The sequence below is a fragment of the Panthera onca genome, chromosome D4 (assembly GCF_046562875.1).
Source record: "Panthera onca isolate mPanOnc1 chromosome D4, mPanOnc1 haplotype 2, whole genome shotgun sequence".
Classification (NCBI taxonomy): domain Eukaryota; kingdom Metazoa; phylum Chordata; class Mammalia; order Carnivora; family Felidae; genus Panthera; species Panthera onca.
In genome coordinates this window covers 55,927,833-55,949,025 of record NC_138351.1, presented here as the reverse complement: position 1 = coordinate 55,949,025, position 21,193 = coordinate 55,927,833, and the positions used below count along the sequence as shown (strand labels likewise).

At 42.0% G+C, this 21,193-nt stretch overlaps 1 protein-coding gene across 8 annotated transcripts in view; it reads left to right on the top strand.

The window, feature by feature from the left end:
• Positions 1-21,193, top strand: part of APTX (aprataxin) — a 67,538-nt gene that overhangs the window by 19,653 nt on the left and 26,692 nt on the right. For 4 of the 8 annotated variants that reach the window (XR_009603010.3, XR_014135954.1, XM_060609519.3 and 1 more), the window contains exons 1-6: positions 5,609-5,730; positions 13,105-13,241; positions 14,558-14,604; positions 14,819-15,121; positions 16,154-16,213; positions 17,027-17,253. Coding sequence is in view for 6 of the 8 variants with exons in the window: in XM_060609519.3 (XP_060465502.1) it covers positions 13,109-13,241; positions 14,558-14,604; positions 14,819-15,121; positions 16,154-16,213; positions 17,027-17,253 (770 nt within the window). In the remaining 2 variants the exon portion in view is untranslated. Of the gene's footprint in view, positions 1-5,608; positions 5,731-13,104; positions 13,242-14,557; positions 14,605-14,818; positions 15,122-16,153; positions 16,214-17,026; positions 17,254-21,193 lie in introns of those variants that run through there. The other 4 variants (XM_078436743.2, XM_060609520.2, XM_060609521.3 and 1 more) reach the window with 4 other exon arrangements.

Sequence of the window (21,193 nt, the reverse complement as noted above, 5' to 3'; positions counted from 1 at the left end):
TCTCTCAAAAATAAATAACATTTTTGGGGCTCCTGGGTGGCTCAGTCAGTTAAGTGTCTGACTTCAACTCAGGTCATGATCTCATGGTTCGTGGGTTTGAGCCCTGTGTTGGGCTCTGTGCTGACAGCTCAGAGCCTGGAGCCTGCTTTGGATTCTGTGTCTCCCCCCCCCCCCCTTCCCCTCCCCTCCCCCACTAGAGCTCTGTCTCTCTCTCTCTCTCTCTCTCTCAAAAATAAACATTAAAAAAAACATTAAAAATATTTTATTTGAATATTTAGCCAAAATAAATACTACCTTTCCAAGTACTCCATTTTTAATTTTTCTTATCATAGTTAATTATAAATAAAATGTAGTCATTTATTTTTACCTAGTTTCTCATAAGTTTACCCTAGTGTATTCTGTGAATGTGACTTAATCTTTGTGCTGTGATATTAAAAAGTTGGGAACCGGGGCACTTGGGTGGCTCAGTTGGTTAAGTGGCCGACTTCGGCTCAGGTCATGATCTCGCGGTCCGTGGGTTCGAGCCCCGTGTCGGTCTCTGTGCTGACAGCTCAGAGCCTGGAGCCTGTTTCGGATTCTGTATCTCCCTCTCTCTGACCCTCCCCCTTTCATGCTCTGTCTCTCTCTGTCTCAAAACTAAATAAACGTTAAAAAAAAAAAAAGTTGGGAACCAGTGGGAATTACTAGCTTATCTAAAAAAGGAAATAAGGGGTGCCTGGGTGGCTCAGTTGGTTAAGCATCTGACTTTGGGTCAGGTCATGATCTCATGGTTCATGGGTTCTGTGCTGTTAGCTCAGAGCCTAAAGCCTGCTTCAGGTTCTGTGTCTCTCTCTCTAACCCTCCCCCGCTCACGCTCTTGTTTCTTTCTCAAAAATAAATAATAAACATTAAACATTTTTTTTTTAAATAAAAAGGGAAATAAAATGTTATCTTAGAAAATAGGAGGAGTTTGTTAGGTTGGATTCCCCGAGAAACAGGCATTAAGGCAAGGATTTGAGTATGTCATTTAGGATTTGATCCCAAGAAGTACCAGTAGGGGAGTGGAGAAGCAAGGCTGGGGTGGGAAGTAAGCCAGTGTGCAGGCTGCGCCTCAGGGCATCTGGGGTTTAGTCTTGCTGGAGAGCCTCTGGGAGACAGTGCTGTACATACTTCAAAGTTGTTTCATCCTGAGGTGAGGAAACAAGTTTACCCACCCACTTCCTTACATTATTCACAAGTGCTCGCAGGGGCATAGATCCCCTCATTTCTGGCCTATCTGCAGTTAGGAAAGGCTCTTGGGGCTAGAGGAATCCTGCAGGCAGAGTTGTGGATGCTTGCAGTGAGAAGTTTTTGGATATATGAAACATGCAGCTAAGTTTCTGTAGCTCACTAGGTTTTGTTCCTATCCCCCACTAAGTGTCTTCTTATTTGGCATCTGACCTAGGCCTGCCCCCAGAGAAGAAAATGTCTTGTCCAGATGATGCTGCCTCCAAAATATCTCTTGAATCAGTATACCTTTTTCCTCATGTCCAGGCTGTGAACATCCTTTGCACTACATCACTATATTCCTAACTGCTGTCAGCCTTCTGTTCTTGCCCTACCCCCACCCCATCCATTCTTCCTCACAGCAGCCACAACATCCAATAAAACAAAAATCAAATAATATTATTCCCCAGGCCAACTCTTCAGGGGTTTTTCATTGAATATAGGACGAATCCACATACAGTTCCTAAATGGTTTACTATCTGACCCTGGCTCAGATCTCACCATTTCCTTTCACTGTCTACTCTTCAGCTCCACTGGACTTCTGTCATGTCTGAAAGAATGTGCTTAAGGACTGCTATAGGGCTTTTGTATATTGCTCTTTTTTTCAGTCTAGATCATAGACTTGGAATATCCTTCTATCAGGTCTTTACTTGTCTGTTTTCTTTTCATCTTTCTGAGCTTGGTTTATTTTCCTTTCCTCAGATTGGTCTTTTCTGACACCCCTCCCAATCTCCTCCTACACTACCCCCCCTCCCAAAAAAAAACCCCTAAAACAGAATGAAGTTTCCTAGCTATATCCTCTCCCAGGATTCTGTACTTTTCCTTCTGAGCAGATCTCTGGAGCAGACCACTGCAATCTCCCCAGGTTGGTCCTCTGGCTCCAACTGCCTTTCCATGAGACTAGGATTCTCAAAGAAAGAAGGGCCCTCAGGGACCAGACAGGTTATATAAATGTGTGGGTGGAGACAGTGGCAAACTGGGGAGCACATGGTGGTCACTAACAGTTCTGGCTACTTTTTACTGTAATTTGCTGGATTAAAAAAAATTTTTTTTCCCCAAAAGACCAAGAATCCTGATTTTCATGCAAGATCTTTCAATTTCTAAAAATTTTTTTTTTTTTTTTTTAACATTTATTTATTTTTGAGACAGAGAGAGACAGAGCATGAACGGGGGAGGGTCAGAGAGAGGGAGACACAGAATCTGAAACAGGCTCCAGGTTCTGAGCTGTCAGCACAGAGCCCGACACGGGGCCCGAACTCACGGACCGCGAGATCATGACCTGAGCTGAAGTCGGCCACTTAACCGACTGAGCCACCCAGGCGCCCCAAGATCTTTCAATTTCTAACTGTTGGAATTAAAAAATAATTAAAACCCTTGAGCAGAATAGCCAAAATGATCTTGATGAAGAACAAAGTTGGAAGTCTCACACTCCTGATTTCAGAAGTTATTATGAAGCCACAGTAATCAAAACAGGTGGTACTGGTATAAAGACAGACATATAGCATAATGGAATAGCATAGAGAAGCCAGAAGTAAACTCTTACATATATGGTCAAATGATTTTCAGTAAAGGTTTCAAGACCGTGCAACGGGGAAAAGACAGTTTTTTCAACAGATGGTGTTAGGAAAACTGGTTATCCACATGCAAAAGGATGAAGTTGGAGCCTTACCTTACACCATGTAAAAAGTGATCTCAAAATGGATCAAAGATCCAAATATACGACCTAAAACTATAAAACAGGGGAAAATCTTTGAATGATTCTGGATATGATACCAAAAGCACAGGCAGCAAAAGTAAAAATAGATAACTTGGACAACATCAAAATACAATATTTCCGTGCATCAAAGGACATAATCAATGGAGTGAAAAGGCAGTCTATGAAATGGGGAAAATATCTGCAAATAATATATCTGACAATGGATTAATATCTAGACTATAAAAAGAACTCCTACCATGCAACAACAACAAAATAACTTGATTTAAAAATGGGGGCCCAAAAAAGAAGAAAAAAATGGGCAAATTGACTTGAATAGACATTTCTCCAAAGAAGATACATAAATGACCAACAAACCAAAAAGGTGCTCAACGTTATTAATCATTAGAGAAATACAAATCAAAGCCACAATGAGATAGCTCCTCCCACCCATTAGGATGACTGCTATTAAAAAAACAAAACAAACCAGAAAATAACAAGTGTTGTAAAGGATGTAGAGAATTTGGAACCCTGTGTCTAATGTAAAATGATGCAACTGTTGTGGAAAACAGTATTTTGTTCCTCAAATCAAAAACAGAATTATCTTACAACACAGCAATCCCACTTTAGGGTGTATATCCAAAAGAAATGAAGGGAGGATCTTGGGGAAATATTTATACAATCATGTTCATAGCAACATTATTCATAATGGCCATAAGATGGGAACAATCCAAACACCCAATGATAGACAAATAGATTGTAAACAAAGTGTGGTGTATACATGTAACAGAGTGTTATTTAGCCTTAAAATGGAAATTTTGACACATTACAAGTAATGAAATTTGAGGACATTATGCTAAGTGAAATAAGTGTCACAGAAAGACAAATACCGCATGATTTCACTTATGTGCAGTATCTAGAATGGTCACACTCATGGAAACCAAAAGTAAATTGGTGGTTGGCAAGGACTGGAAGAGGGGAAATAGTTGTTTAACATGTAGTTTTGGTTTTGCAAGATTAAAAAGTTCTGGAGATACATTTAGTACAATGTGAATATAGTTAACACTACTGAGCTGTATACTTAAAAATGGCTTAGATGGTAAGTTTTATGTTATGTGTATTTTGCCACAATTAAGAATTTTTTTTTTTTTTGAATTTGAAAAAGAAAAAAAAAAAAAAAGCAAAGCCCTAAGCAGGCTCACAAAATTTATCATGATGTGCACTTTGAAGTGTTTGCCTTCTGACAGTGAATCTCTAACTTGATCATGCATCAGGGTAACCTGGTGGGCTTGTTAAAACAGATTGCTGGGCCACACCCCTAAAGTTTCTGAATCAGTAAGCCTGGGGTGAAAGCCTGAGAATTTGCATTTCTAACAAGTTCCCTGGTGTTGTGAGGCTACTGCTACTGATCCAAGGATTACACTTTGATGACCACTACATTAGATAGATAGTGCCACAGACTACAACTCTCTGTTAATTTCTATGTATCAGTTTGTGATACATCTTTGGTTCTGGGGTCTGTGAAAGTTGTGTTTGCCATGTCCTTGTGCCATGTGACCCTGCTTCTCTGGCCAGTAATATGCTATAGATGAAGGGCTAGACCTAATATACTGGGCATGGAAACTGCCCAGTTTTGCACAATATATGGTATATAATCCAATTAGAATAATCCAATCCCATTTTGAATGCAAGACACACTAAGGCAGGTCAGGTAGAAGCTGAAGCTAAGAGAAGCTTAATTCTGAGGGAACTGGTCGGGTGACAAGAGCCACCTCATTTTACCTGGAGCAGTGTGAATCACATTCCACCACCATGGGGGCTGTGTGGCCAAGATGCTTCTTGTGCTCGCCCACTTCCTGGTGTGACCTTAATATAAACCTGCATCTTCTCTGCTAAAAAAGAGGAAGTCTCTTTTCTGTGTTTCCTGGAAGACTCTCCCATCCTGTTTTGATAGTTTTGGTATCTTTATCATACTATTGACTCTGCTTTTCTATGGAAGGAAACAATCTTGATCAAGAAATGTGACTCCTTAAGCCTCGGTTTTTATTGAGGTTGAGAAAAATTATAAACTATGCCTTCACTCATAAGATAGGAATTTTTCCATCTGCCCAAATGACTTCGAATAATTGCAATACATGACTCTTAGGGAACATCCTGGAATTGCTATCAAAATCAGTAAACCCATCTCATCCCAGCATCCTGCTTCTTGTCTCCTCTCTAATTGGCTGTCAGCTAGTTCATTTAGTGAAGCCAGCGTTAAAACAATCAGGTTTCCGCACCGCTAGTTCCTCCAGCCCTTTCTCTCCAGAAAAGGGAGAAAGCCGGTTGCAGTTTTGAAAGGGGGCAGAAAAACAATGTCACAGCAGGTACTGTCTACAGCAGGAAAGATGGCCTTAAGGGTAGTGAGCTTCTGCTAACGAAGGGAGTGTCAAGATACTGCATCAGCTGGCTAGAAACGGCCACAGAGGGAATAGTTGCTTAAAGTCTCCCCGGACTCAGAGACTGAGAGATGGTGACAGGGAAGAGATTCCCGGATGGAGAGAGGCTGGCGGTGGTCGTCCGCAGAGGGATTATTGCTAGGAACCGCACTATGGCCTCGGTCCCAGAGGGGCCGATCGGAGCGGACGCTTCCGGATCTGCGTTTTGGGCAAGACCCTTTCAGCCAATCTTTGTACAGGCACTGGTGGCGTCACTCGTTGCTCTTAGGCTTGTCTCGTGACGTCATCCCACGGCGCCGGAAGTGGCGCGTCCCGGAAGAGAAACGTGAGGTTGTCTGTGTCCGCTGTTTCGAGGTAAGGCGGTCGTCGGCCTACCTCCTCTACTGACCCGGTTGAAATTCGTGGGTGTGGGCCCTGGGTCGGGGCCATTACTACCCTTGAATGATGTTCTTTGAATAACGCTTTTATGGCTTCTTTCCCGGCAGGCTTTGCTACATCCTCGGGCTCTAGGCTTCTCACTTTGCTCAAACTCCCTTGGGCCGTTTTTCGGCGACCCCGTCGTTGGTCGTCGCCCCACCAACCTGTACCCCGGACATCTGTACTGGCTTGGTCACTACACAAGCAGAGAAAAGATTAGAGGGTGGGTACTGTCTAGCCCAAGGAGGCGGCTCGGCTTGTTAGGAAGGACATGGTTTTCTCCCGAAACTCTCCGTGAAAGGAACTTGAGGGGCCTTCACAGCGTCCTCAACAGGTCCAATAGGAGGGACAGTGGTAGTGGTTCAACAAAGCAGGGGTATAATTTCTACATGGAATCAATGTGGTCCAGGTTTAGAGCCTTTAGAGAATCTAACTTACATTGGGAATCGTTAGAATACTTGAGACAGGACTGTACTTTACGGAGAGACAATACGCATTTGTGCCCTTCCACCTTAGTTGCACAGTCACTGCTGTCGGCCGATCTTTGTATACGTCCTTAGCCTCTGCTTTTATCCTGTCTTCAGTGTTCACCAGTGACAGGAGTGTTGAATGCTTTTGACCAGACACTGAGCTTTACGTACTTCCTCGTTCAGTCTTCATGCTACCTCTCTGTTGTACAGCAAGTCTTAATGTTTTACAGCTGGAGAAATAAAGGCTTAGGTTAAATAATTGGCGTCAAGTCACACAGTGACTAGATGCTGCAACTCAGGCAGTTGCACATAAGAGGCTGGATGTTCTCCACTATGTTATATTGATTTTTTTTTTAACTGTTCATTAAGCTCCCGAACACCTCACTCTGTTGTCTGCTATTTTATGGAGAAAATTGAGGTCATCGGATATGCTTTCCCTCAAATTTCTGCCCCTGCTTTCCCTTCTTGAAAAGTCATCTCATTTAACACCCATTCTTACCTTTCTTTTACTCTCAGAGGATAAGCTGTCTCTTCTGATCAAAGTGAATCCCATTATCTTTGCTTCTCACCTTTTGTTTATGTTTTCATCTATGAGACCTTGTTTTTATTTGTCTTTTCTGCCCCTGACTATGTCCTAGTCATATGTGAACATAGGTTTCTGAGATCCCTGGTCACCTGGCTTCTACCCTCCAAAACTAGAAAGAAGGAAAAGTTCTTTGTGATCCGTCTTCCTTTAGCTCTCATCCAGTAAGTCTATTCCCCTTCTTTTTTAAAGAGTGTTCTAAATTCTGCCTCCATTTTCTTACCTTTCACTCCTTTCTCCAGTCTAGCTTTCAGACCTATCATTCTCCTGAAATTTTAACCTTAAGGTCACAGTGATTATCAAATCAGATAGATATTTTTCAGTCACTACTGGATCCCTTTGTTGCCTTTTTTTTTTTTTTTTTTTAATGTGTTTTAGTTTTGAGAGAGACAGAGCATGAGCAGAGGAGGGGCGGGGAGAGAGAGGGAGACACAGAATCCGAAGCAAGCTCCAGGCTTTGAGCTGTCCAGCACAGAACTGGACGCAGGGCTCGAACTCACTGTGAGATTATGACCTGACTTATTCAACAGATATTTATTATGATGCAGAGATGAGGAAGACAAAGTGCCTCCCCATTAGGAGCTTTCATTCTAGCTATTTCTCCATATGCTTCTCTCACCAGCCATTTCTCCTGTGGGCTAGTCTTTTTACTTCCCTAAAATTTTAGGTGCTTCCAAGGCTTGTGACTTTGGCCCACTTCTCTTTTCATTCTGTACACACTGTTTGAGTGAGCACATCAACTAGGTTGGTTTTAACTGCCTTCTACATGCTCCCAAATCAAAGTTGTCAGCTTAAACCTCTTTTCTAACCTTCCCTCTCACTTCTTACCACACTGCTCACTTCTCACCGCACTGCTGGACAGCTCTGCCTACCAGTTCCACAGACAGTTCAAATTCACAGGCCTGAAACTGAACTCAGTGTCTTCCCTGAACTTGCTCTTATCACATCCATCCCTAAGTCCTGAGGATTTTATTCCCTAAGTATTTCTCAAATCTGTGCTCTCTTCTTCATCCCTATTATTGTACTACTTTAGGTACCATTATCTTTCACCTGAAATATGATGGCCTTCTGACGGATTTCCCCACCTCCAGTCCTTGAAAACAAATCTGTGACAAAGCCCTGCTTCATAATCTTTAAAGATCTGTCTGTTCATTCATTTGATCTTTTTTCTCATTCATTTAGCAAATATTTATTGTTTACTGAATTGCAAAATCCAGTGGAAGTTCTAAAGTTTGAACTCACCAGTCACCCAGGGCTCTGCTTATTCTGGACCTGCCTGTGTCTCTAGCCTCTTTTCTGCTTCATGCTTTAGATTGCAGCAATACTGAACTCCTTTTCATGTGCACTATGCTGTTTCTTAATGCATTACCCTTGCTGTTCCCTTTGACTTGAATCTTCTCCATTTCTCTATCCACTTCCTTCTCCCCTAATTAGAATGACCCTTTCACCAGTTAACTTAGTTTATATATAGGACTCATTTTAGGTCTGCCTCCTATAGGAAATCTTCCTTGACATCTCCTTTCTCCAAGTCTGTATTGGGTATTCCAGCCTTTTGCTGCCATAATACTCTGCACAGACCAATCATTATACTTACTACAATTGTTGTAAGTGTTTCTGTGTTTCTCTCCCTCACAAGACTCTGAGTCTTTTGAAGACAGGAATGATATACCTGCATCATATGAGTGAGACACATTATTTCTTTATTCACAGTACTAGAATACCACAAGGCACATAGTAGGCATGCAGTAATTTTGATTGATCAAAAGAGTGAAGACAAAAGGTATATGGTGTAGTGATTAAGAAACCATTCTTTTTTAAAAATTTTTTTAAATGTTTATTTGTTTTTGAGAGAGAGAGAGAGAGACATAGTGTGAGCGAGGGAGGGGCAGAGAGAGAGGGAGACACAGAACCCGAAGCAGGCTCCAGGCACTGAGCTGTCAGCACAGAGCCTGAAGTGAACTATGAGATCATGACCTGAGCTGAAGTCGGACATTTAACTGAGCCACCCAGGCGCCTCTGCCCCCTCCCCGCTTTTTAAGTCTATTTATTTATTTTGAGAGAGAGAGTGCACAAGAGCAGGAGCAGAGGAAGGGGAGGAGGGGAGAGAGAGAGAGAGAGAGAGAGTGAGAGGGAGAGAGAGAGAGAATCCCAAGCAGGGTCCAGCACAGAGCCCGAATTCAAGTTCAGCACAGAATTCGTGAACTCAAGAACTGTGAGATCATGACCTGAGCTGAAAGCAAGAGTCAGATGCTTAACCGACTGAGCCACCCAGGTACCCCAAGAATCCATTCTTTAGAATTGATTCAAATCCTAACTCTGGCACGTATTAGCTATGTGGCTTGTACATGTTGCCTATTTTTTCTTAAGCCTTAAATTTTTCTTTCTTAGGATGAGAGTTGTGAAAATTAAATGAGATGATATAAGCAAGACATTTAACAAGTGCCTAGCACTTAGTATGCACTTGATAAGGGCATGCTGAACTCCAGGGGATCCAGAAGTATAAGGCCAGGCTTAGCCCAGGGCAGTGATCTTTAAGAGACCCTTCCTCTGAGTTTTTGTATGGATGGGCAGTGATGCAGTCTGTTTACAAGGAGATTATAATCTCATTTGGAGAGTGGAATTACATCCACATTTAATTTTCAGAGAACTGTGAAGGTAAATTAACCACACCCAATAGCAAGATGTAGGGGTAGGGAAGAGAAGATAATTCAGAGAAGACCTCTGGGGGGAGTTGGGGCTTGGAAGTTGAGAAGGATTTGGAATTCTGGAGGGGAGGAAAGAGTATGATCGAATGCCTGGAGATCATATTGAGAATGACTTATTTGGGAGACATGATTCAGTATATCATACCTGAGGGATGTATTTGTGTGTAAGAATGAGTGTATGTGAGTCTGGGGGAAAGGAAGGTGGGGCTAGTTCTATGAAAGAAGTAGGAGGTGACATAAGTAACCTTTGTGGGGTTAGAGTACGAGGGTCTTAACCTCAGGCTTGAGGAATTTGGGACTGATCAGGGTTGGGCAAGTTGGGTTGGATATCATGATAGCCCTCAGCCACATGTAGCTATTTAAATGTAAATTAAAAAAAAAAATCTAAGAAATTGAGGTTTTCTGTCACACTAGCTACATTTTGGATGCTTGATTGTCACATGGTGGCTACATTATTGGACAACATAGGTGTACAACCCTTCCATCATTGTAAAAAATTCTACTGGACATCACTGTTCTACATTCTCAGATTGCTGGGCTTGCATGGCCTATCAGATCACTTGGTTCCTTAAGATATAACTAGATTTTTTTTTCCTGACTAATCCCGACAACTCTGGAATGAAAAGTAGGGAGTTGGAAAATAGAGAATTAGGATTTATCCACATAGATGTGAGGATGGGATTGCCCAAGGAGAGGAGCAAAAGATGGCTTAAGAGGAGCCAGAGCAGAGGAAAGAGAAGGAAGGCCAGAGAACCTGGATAGGATTATTGTCTGGTCATTTACTTGCAAGTATGTACTGTGTTCTTGTATGTCAAGTATTAAGTGCTGGGGATATATTGGTAAGCAAAAAATGGACTTCTGCTGTTTTAGAGCTTGCACTTTATGGAGTTTCAATGTATGGACTATATTGAGATTCAGGAGCGCCTATCATGCATTCCCCATATTCTAAAATGCTTCATTCCTAGAAAATGGATCTGAAGACTAAAATGGGCTAAAAAGTTGGTCAAGGTTAGTTGCATAAGCATTGTGGAGTCACTACTTTAGCTTCTCAAGAATTTGTAAATAGAAACATCATAACTTGAGAACTTTGACAAGAATGAGTGTGTGTGGAGGGCAGGAGGGGTAGTTTCTATTATCCTGCAACAGCCAGCCATGCTCTCAGCTGCCCATCAGATTCCTTCCTGTCCCTGCTCTCAAACTGTGCTCTCTTCACATTTCTTTTGTTATTACTGTGAGTTGTCAGTCACCACGTGACTACTTTCTCAAAGCCTGATGAAGACATACTTCATTTCTCAGTCCACTTCCTGCTCATTCATCAGTTTCCAGTAAGTGCAAACAGATGTGCCTCTGAATACATAGCATTTAAAAATGGAACGTGCCTATAGCACCATCATCACTTGAGGCTCCAGGTTGAGGATTTTAGGTTTACAACTGACTCTTCATGCCTTGCATTCACCCCTTCACAAAGACCTGCTGAACTTTTGGACCTCACTTTTGTCCACATTATGTTGACTGCCTCCTGACTAATCTCAGACTCTCGACTTCTCCACTCCAGCCTGCCCACGCCCAGCTGTCATTTCACTTTGCCATGCAGCTCATTAACCTGGCAGTTGTCTCTTCTTGATTGTCAGATCTAAACTTTTCAGCATAGTGTTCAATACCTTTGCCATTTTTGATGACTCTGGAGCAGCTCCCCTGGGTCAGCCAACAGGGTCTGCTTTCCACCCCTCACCCATGGCTTATTGCTGAAATCTGCCTTGTCGCTTGTGCCTTTAAAAATGGAATATACCGTCTCACTTATTTTCCTTATCAGTCTTCTTGGCCTTTTCATTTGGGTGGTTTCCAAAACCTTTCCTGACTGATCCAATATCTGTGACTTTGCACCTCCTCAGCAATCATTTGTTCGCCCTGCTTTGCACTATCCTTTGCAGATGGTGATGAAACTTTGACTTTCAAAAATCTTGTTTCTTTTCTCTTCCCTTTGGACACAAAGCTTGTGCAGAGCGCCTGATAAGTGCTGCCTTGCCTGCAGGGCACATTTCTCAAAGAGAGGGTATTAGAGGCTTGAGCAGTAAGCTTCTGGAGTCGGGGGAGGTATCCCAAAGATCCTAGTCCTGTCCCTATCCATAGTTCCCTGCTCTACCTCTCTCTCTGGGTGATCTCATGCTCTCTTTGCCTCACCTTCTCTGACATGTTGATGCCTCTCAAATACATACAGTCAGTCCATTCCTTCCCTGAGCTTTCTACCCATATATCCTACCTTGACCTGTGGATCTTTCACAGGCAATGTAATCTAATTGTGTTTCAGTCTGAAAGCATCCCTTCTTCGTCTGCCATTTAACTTCAAATTATGTCTCCTTGTGTATTGCTCATTTTAGTCAATGGCTATTTCCAAATTCAAAGTCTTGGTTTGTGTCTCCCTCTACTCCTTTGTCATTCCCCAAATACACTCAGTAGTTAAATCTACCTTCACAGTTTGTTCTGGATCTTCTTCCTCTCCATTGTCTTTGTTCAGGCCTTTGTTCAGGCCTCATCTCTCTCCCAAATTTCTTGGCTCTTTCCCTTCTACTGATACTCTCCATGGCCATACAGGTTGTTTTCAAAAGAAAACCGGCACCTTCTCTATTGTGCAGGTTGTGTATAGCACAAAGGTGCCACATTCACTCTTTAGACATTGTAGGTTTGTGTATTTATCATGACAATCTTCTGGTAGATGGCAGTAAAATGTATTGTTCTAATGTTGGTATGTTACGACGATTAAGGAAAGGAAAAAAATTTTTTTAAATGTTTTATTTATTTTTGAGAGGGGGCAGAGAGAGAGGGCAGAGGGGCTCCAAAGCAGGCTCTCTGGGTGTGTGTGCTGATAGTGGAGATCCAGATGTAGGGCTCGAACTTATGAACCCACAAGGGCTCAGGCCAAAGTCAGATGCTTAACTGACGGAGCCACCCAGGTACCCCAAGGAAAGGAAACCTTCTAATCCGCATAAAGATGCCTCTGGACTGAAGAACATCCTCTGTTCTGATGTCCTTAATTCTCTGCCAGGCAAACTCCTTCTCATGCCTTGAAAACTCAGCATAAATATCCTTTCCTCGTTAAGCCATTTTTGATACTCTCCACAAGAGTTGGTTGTTTCTTTCCCTGGGCAAATGCCATATTTGGTTACTCCCTTATAATGCTTATCACATCATATTGTAATAATTGACATATGAGTCTATCTACCCCACTATACTCCAGGCCTCTCAAGGATAGAGACAATGTTTAATTATTCTTTTATCCTCACCTTGTAGCCTAATGGCCAGCATATAGAGTATATCAGTAAACATAAATATTTGATTGCTTCGCATGATTTAGGCACAGAGTTAAGTACATACATTATCTTATTTAATTCTCACGACAGCCTCATGAGTCCTGTCATTATCACGTTTTACAAGTGAGAAAATTGAGACCTAGGTGAAGTCACTGGCCTCAAGATGAATAGCTGGTAGCTGGCATGTGTGGTGGTGCTGGGGTGTGCTAATTTTTCCAGTGATTCTCTTCTGTTTTGTTTCTCAGAGTAATGATGCGGGTGTGCTGGTTGGTGAGACAGGATAGCCGGCACCAGCGAATCAGACTTCCACATTTGGAGGCAGTGGTGGTTGGGCGTGGCCCAGAGACCAAGATCATTGACAAGAAATGTTCTCGACAGCAAGGTAATTGGTCATAGCAATGTGCAGTACTGTGTTTTGTTCCTTAGGATAATGATAACCAAGGATGCACATTTCCTGGAAGCTATTGATAGAAACCTTTTGTCTGCCATAAACAAAACTCAGGAACTGAGCTCTCTCAGCCAACATCAGGGCCCCATTCACCCCTGATTCCACCCTCTGGAAGCGGTTAATATTCAGTGTTGGGAGCAGGCAGGTTCCATCCTGTTAGTATGGTGGAACTGAATCCCGCACCCTACTTTGCCTGGGGAGATTCCCATTGGGCAGTGAGACAGTTGCATTCTGGGATCTCCAGCCTGAAACCATGTCTGAGAAGTGATGGGATACTTCCATCCTTTATATAATGCCTCACACGGAGGGTGTCGTCTTTATAAGACTATGGCATCCAGCTCTTGAGATGTCTTTCCTAGGATTTAATGAAATGAAGGTCCTTAGGAAAAAGCTGTACCGTGTACTTATTTGTTCCATGTAAACTCTTGATCTGTTCACTGCAACCAGGCCTTCCGCCTGCAGTGTGTTCCTCAGAACAGGGTTTCTCAGTGCTTGGAGTCTGCAATAGTGATTTTGGTTTTTCCCACAAGAGTTAATCTAAGTGAGGGGTGGGGGGAAAGCCATGCTTGAGCTGGCTGGGTCCAAGACAGAAGGAGACACTGCTTCTCACTCTTTGTCCCCTTCTCACAACAGCAACTGGAGCAATGTATATGTTAGCCTGTCTACTGCCTGTCCTCCCTGAAGAGCAGCTGTGGTGTCTCTGCACCTTGTCTCACTCACAAGTGTTTGATGTTACTTCTTCCCACATATGCTCAGACTGTTCTGTCCCTGCAGTCCTCTTTCTAGAATATTCTCTGCACTCTGCCTACCCAAGGCCAGCTGAACTTCTGTTTTCCAATAATGTATCTTTTACCTTTCTTTATTGAAGGCATCTGATAGTTTTATTAAATAATGGAAGCCTGATTTAACAATGAGCCAAGAGCTTATGAAACAACTGGGTCCCTTCCCTGACTGCAGAGTCTGTGATCCTGAGTGGGCCAAGGACTCTGGAATAGGGATTGTGGGGATTCTGTAAACCTGCCTCATAGGAATGTTAGCAGTAGCTAAAGGAGTATGTATGCTGTTGGAAATTTTATGGAAGGATTTGGAGCCCAGCCACTTCCATAATAGGCGATTTTGCTCATGGGCCTTTGAGGAAACCCCTGTCAAGTTGCCTCCTGGAATGAGGCTTCATTGTCCTGTAGGAAGAACAGGAGCATGTGCTTGCTTCTTGGTGGCCTTTAGATTGAACTTTTTTCAATCTCTTTCAGTACAGTTGAAAGCAGAGTGTAACAAAGGATATGTCAAGGTAAAGCAGGTATGTGTGTTTCTAATTTGGATTTCCATTTTATACTTGATGATTTTCTTATGCTGTCTGTACCAACCTGTGAAAGCTTCTCTGTCATGTGTGGAAGTGATGGGGTAATAGAAGTGAACCTTAAGCATGGTATCTGGCACACAGTAAGTGGTTAGCATAGCAGTGGCTATGGTATTATTGCTAGCATTGTAATTATTTTCTGATTTTTCTATAGGTAGGGGTCAATCCCACCAGCATTGATTCAGTCATAATTGGGAAGGACCAAGAGGTGAAGCTGCAGCCTGGCCAGGTTCTCCACATGGTGAATGAACTTTATCCATATATTGTAGAGTTTGAGGAAGAGGCAGAGAGCCCTGGCCTGGAAACACACAGGAAGAGAAAGAGGTCAGGCAACAATGATTCTATAGAAAGGGGTGCTGCCCAGGAAGCTGACTCCCATACAGGACTGGAACCTGGGAGTGACCCTGGCCAATGCTCTGTGCCCTCAAAGAAGGAGAAAGATGCATCTACCAAAAAGGTGAGGGTGGTGTGCCTGATAGATGACATGGAGATTAAATGAGATATAATGACTGCTTGATTGTTTTGTACACTGTAAAGCTCAAATACTCGTAAGGGGTTATTAACCATGACAAGGGTTATTAACCATGATGAAAGAGTCACTTGTTTGTGTCACCAATCACTTGGGTGAATGTCCCTTTATGTACATTTTTCTTGAAGTCCTGAGGTAAGCCACCCGAAGGTAGGGAGGTAATGGCGGTGTACTGCTAAAGTGGGTCAGTCATATGTGTATCTGCAGAGGGTTAGCATTGGAACGCTGTTCATAGATCATCTGATTCACATCCTGATGTCAAAGTGGAAATGTAGTTAGGCTGTAGATGGAGTGCGAGAGGGCAAAGAAGATGCAGTTCACACTCTGGCATTTCCAGCTTTCATCTAGACACACAGCTCTCACTACTGTATAGGAAGAAAATGGAAATGGTTTATGGTTATAAAGGGAAAAGATTGAGTAAAGTAGATATAGTTGAGTTCTTTTTTTTTTTTTTTTTTTTTGAATGTTTATTTTTGAGAGAGAGTAAGAGTGAGCAGGTGCGGGCAGGGGAGGGGCAGAGAGAGGACAGAGGATCCAAAATGGGCTCTGTGCTGATAGCAGAGAGCCCGATGTGGGGCTTGAATTCACGAACCACGAGATTATGATCTGAGCTGAAGTTGGACACTTGACCGACTGAGCTACCTAGGTGCCCCAGATATAGTTTAAATCTTAAAAATGAATTTTATTACTTGGGATGCCTGAGTGGCTCAGTCAGTCAGGCTCAGAGCCTGGAGCCTGTTTTGGTTCTGTGTCTCCCTCTCTCTCTGCCCCTCCCCCACTCATGCTCTGTCTCAAAAATAAATAAACATTAAATAAATAAATTCAGTAACCTTTTGAGAGAGGGTTAAAAAAAATGAATCATTACTAAGTTTGGTTGCACTTTGCTGACACATACAATATTAACTAATGCCAAATACAGCTACTGACATTTGCAATTTACATTGCCCCTTTTTGTTTCAGGAATCATTGGGCCACTGGAGTCAAGGCTTAAAAATTTCTATGCAGGATCCCAAAATGCAGGTCAGAATAAAATTTTGGCATTGAAATGTATTACATGTCTTTTAAGTGACTACTCCACAGAGTGAGGATAAATGAAAGCAAAGGAGATCAATCCTTCTGAATGAGGTTTGTTTTATTGGTCCACTTGGTGAGAACAAGTGGCTTTTCCCATCGTCAGTAAGTTAGCAACTGGAATTCTTTGGAGAGAAGCTAAGTTCTTCAACTGAAGATCTCCTCTTCCTTATTCCTCCTAAACTTCTGGGTGCTATTAAGGGAAGTTGAGTTAACCTTTGTGGGGTTTTTTTCACGGGAGTGTCAGGTAATGTATTGTGACTGCAGTTGCTGGGCTGCCCCGGGATTAATAGTCAGGTGTCATCCTGGGAGGAGTCTGTGAGTTCTTAAGTTACATTCTGGGGTGACAAGGGGCCAGATCTGATAGGGCGTCTTGGAACACATGATTGTGTCACATGGTCTGCTGTGTTAGAGTGGAGAAGGGTGCCTTTGAATTTATGCCTGCAGGGATTTTACATCCAATCCATAGGAACTATTTTGTACTGTGAATTTCCTGCGTATTCTCTGTAGTGTAGTGCTTGAAAACACAGGCTCTGGAGTCAACTAGATCTGGTTTGAAATCCTAGACTTCCCACTTAGTAATGATGTGACTTTGTGCAAGACACTCATCTGGGTCTCTGCTGTCATCTGACAAAATTGGGATACTGACACCTTTTGCGTAAGATTGTGTTGGGAATGAAGTGAGTTAGTGAATATGACAGTACCTGACACACAGAACATGTGTGGTAGATATCTGTTTCCTTCTCTTGTGCCCCATCCTAGGTTTACAAAGATGAGCAGGTGGTGGTGATTAAGGATAAATACCCCAAGGCTCGTCACCACTGGCTGGTCTTACCATGGGCTTCCATTTCCAGTCTGAAGGCTGTGACCAGGGAACATCTTGAGCTCCTTAAACACATGCACACTGTGGGGGAAAAGATGATTACAGATTTTGCTGGGTCCAGCAAACTCCGCTTCCGATTGGGTTACCATGCCATTCCCAGCATGAGGTAAGTGTGGGTAGTGCTAGTGTATTCTGGTTCTAAGTGGACAGATGGATTCAGCTTGGGTGTGCTGATAGTCTCAAGGCCAAGGGGAGTAGGGTGGGATGTTTCCAAGGAAGGTGGGCTGAAACTTCCACCCTTCTCCCTGATTTGCCTGTGACTTTTATTAGATTTTTCAGAAGCATCTATAACTCCTTAGTGATTAAGGACCATTGCTCTGGAGGAGACAAACATCATTGACTTTTGTCATGATAGCTCATTAGATCTAAGATTTAAAATAAAATGAGAGAAAAATGCAGAACCTGTTCAAAGAACTCAACCAAGGCAGATCTCCATAGTTGTTGTTCTTTTTTTTTTTTTTAAATATTTATTTTTGAGAGAGACTGAGTGTGAGCAGGGAGGGGCAGAGAGAGAGGGAGATACAGAATCTGAATCAGGCTCCAGGCTCTGAGCTGTAAGCACAGAGCCCAACATGGAGCTCAAACTCATGAATTCAAAGATCGTGATCTGAGTTGAAGTCGGACTTAACCAACCTGAGCCACCCAGGCACCCCTCCAGTTCTTCTGAGCTAAGCAACAAGATAAGCAGATTAATTGGATTTCACAGTTTTTATCTTGTATTTGTTCATTTGTTTTTTCGTGATAAAATACATGTAACAAAGTTTACCACTTTAACCATTTTTTTAAAAAACTTTATTTAGGGGCGCCTGGGTGGCTCAGTCGGTTGGGCGGCCGACTTCAGCTCAGGTCATGATCTCGCTGTCCATGAGTTCGAGCCCCGCGTCGGGCTCTGTGCTGACCGCGCATAGCCTGGAGCCTGTTTCGGATTCTGTGTCTCCCTCTCTCTCTGACCCTCCCCCGTTCATGCTCTGTCTCTCTCTCTCTCAAAAATAAATAAACGTTAAAAAAATAAAAATAAAAAAAAATAAAAAACTTTATTTAAATCCAAGTTAGCACAGTGTAATAATGACTTCAGGAGTAGGATTTTAACCATTTTTAAGTGTACAGTTTATTGGCATTAAGTATATTTACATTGTTGTGCAGTCATCACCATCATTTTTCTAGGACCTTTTTCATCTTCCCAAACTACCTCCCATTCCCCTCTACAGTCCCTGGTAGTTACCATTCTGCTTTCTGTTTCTAATAATTTGACTGCTCTAGGTGATTCATGGAAGTGGAATCCTACAGAAACTCTTTTTGTGATTAGCTTATTTCACTTAGAATAATGTCTTCAAAGTTCATGTATGTGGTAGCGTGTATCAGAATTTGTTTTGGTTATTTTTTTTTTTTTAACTACCCAACAACATTCTTCACATTTTATTTAGATAATTATGACTTAAATTATGGGTGACTTTAACCAAATGAAATTTTTGTGCCATATTTTTTCCCCATCAGTACTCTTCCCTTTTTTTTTTTTTTTTTTTAAAGTTTATTCATTTATTTTGAGAGACGGTGAGAGAGCACATGAGCCAAGGAGGGGTAGAGAGAGATAGACAGAGAGAGAGAATCCTAAGCAGCCCAAGCAGGCTCTGCACTGCCAGGACATGAACCACAATATCATGGCCTGAGTCAAAACCAAGAGTTAGACACTCAACCAACTGAGCCACCCAGGCGTCCCAGTACTCTTTCTTTAAAGTTGAGGCTTAGCTTACATGCAACAAACTGCATCAGATTTATAGTTTGGTCAGTTTTGACAAACATATACGTCCTGTAACTATCACTCTGATTAAGATACAGAACATTTCTGTCATATCCCAGAAAGTTCCCTTGTGCTCCTTTCCAGTTAGTCCTTTCCTCAACCCTCGTGTTGTTCTGATTTCTTTCCACATAGGTTAGTTTTGCTTGTTCTAGAACTTCATATAAATGGAATCATATAATGTGTCTGACCTTTTTTAGTCAGCATTGTGATTTTGAGATTCATGTATATTGTCTTGTATATCATGGACATACTTCATGTTTTTGCTCTTGGGTAAATACCTACAAGTGAAGTTGCTAGGTCTAAGGGTAGATGTATGTTGTACTCAGTTAAAAAAATGCAGTTGACCCTTGAGGCGCCTGGGTGGCTCAGTCAGTTGAGTGTCGGACTTTGGCTCAGGTCATGATCTTGCGGTCAGTGAGTTCGAGCCCCATGAGAGGCTCTGTGCTGAGCCTGGAGCCTGCTTCAGGTTCTGTGTCTCCCTCTCCCTCTCTGCTCCTCCCCTGCTTATACTCTCTCTCTCTCTCTCTCTCTCAAAAATAAATAAACATTAAAAAAATGTTTTTAAAAATGCAGTTGACCCTTGAACAACATAGATTCGAATTGTGCAGGTCTACCTATATGCAGATTTTTTTTTAGTATAGTAAAATACTATAAAAGTATTTCTTTTTGTTGTGAGTTTCTTAATAGCTTCTTTTCTCTGGCTTGCTTTAGTGTAAGACTTCAGTATATAATACAACATACAAAATAATGTGTTAATGGACTGTTTATGTTATTGGTGAGGCTTCTGGTCAACAGTAGGATATTAGTAGTTAAGTTTTTGGGAAGCCAGATGTTACACTTTTGGATTTTTGATAGTGTGGGGGGTCAGTTCAAGGATCAACTGTATATGTTTAATAAGGTTTATTGTTAGAACCTTACTAAAAAATTTAGGACAAAAGTTACCCATAATCATAATTCTGTTTCTCCAGTGCTGTGCAGCCTGTGGCTAACAGAGCCCTTGACTGTAGAGCACTTTTCACATAGTAATCATGGTGTCCATACCTTCATCATATAACAAATGCTGTTGTGCTAAGAATGCTAAAAAAAGCTATGGCAGGTGTGGGTGGGAAGCAAAATGAGCAGTAAGTAAAGTTGCTGCTTACATATCCTTTTAAGATCCCTGTAATTTTGAATAAACACTGTGGAAAGGAAAAGGTAACAAATTTTTTTATTGTAAAAAATTTAGAAAATATAAAAAATAAAGTATGAAGCAGAACAAAGATCTTCCATAACATCACCACTAATTGAGCCCTAGACCTTACTTGAATTTCACTTTTTTTTTTTTTTTATGTTTTTCTGCTCCAGGATGCAGTCCAGGATCCTGTGTTGCATTTATTTATTTATTGTCTTTCCTTAGTTTCGCCTAATCTGTGACACTTCCTCCTCCTTTCCTGGTTTTCATGACCCTGACACTTTTGATGAATACTGGTTGGTTTTATAGCATGTCTCTCATTTTGGGCTTGTCTGTTACTTTTTCATGTTTAGGTTGAGGTTATACTTTTTTTCTTCTTTTTTTTTCTCCTCCTTTCAAAACACCAGAGATGATGTTGGGTCCCTCTAAGTGTATCATATCAAGGAGTGCATAATGCTGAGATGGCTTTTTACTCATGATATTAACCTTGATCACTTTGTTATGGTGATGTCTGCCAGGGTTCTCTCTTGAGTTACTGTTTTCCCTTTGTAATTGATGAATATCCTGAATAGTTTGGAACTGTGCTGCTATCCTGTTTGTCCTCAAACTTTTACCCAGTGGTTTTAGGATTTATTGGTAGGTCCTGCCTGCAACAGTTATTACTGTGGTGTTTATCTTGCTGGTTTAGCTTATCATGTCGGGGTCACCAGTTGTGGGTTTGGCTTTTGGCTTTGTCCAGCAAAGCTGAGGACAGCAGAAAGGATTACTTAAGACTCCAAAAGTCAAGAGACGTGAAAGGGAGGCTAAGGGAAGGCACCCCAAGCTGCTCTCAAGCTCCTGTATTTATTAGGCATACATTATAGGGAAATCACTGTGCAATATGAAAATTGGCACGTAGGTGCCAGTAAGAATGTCTAGAAAAGCGTGCAAAAAAACAAGGTATTCCCCAGACTGCAAAAGAGCAGATGCCGGAAAGCAGGGTGGTGAACAAGATAAGATATTCCATAGGTAACATGGTCTAAGGAATTCATGAGCACACGCAACCCTAAATACACGTTAACTAGATACTGGTCAGCT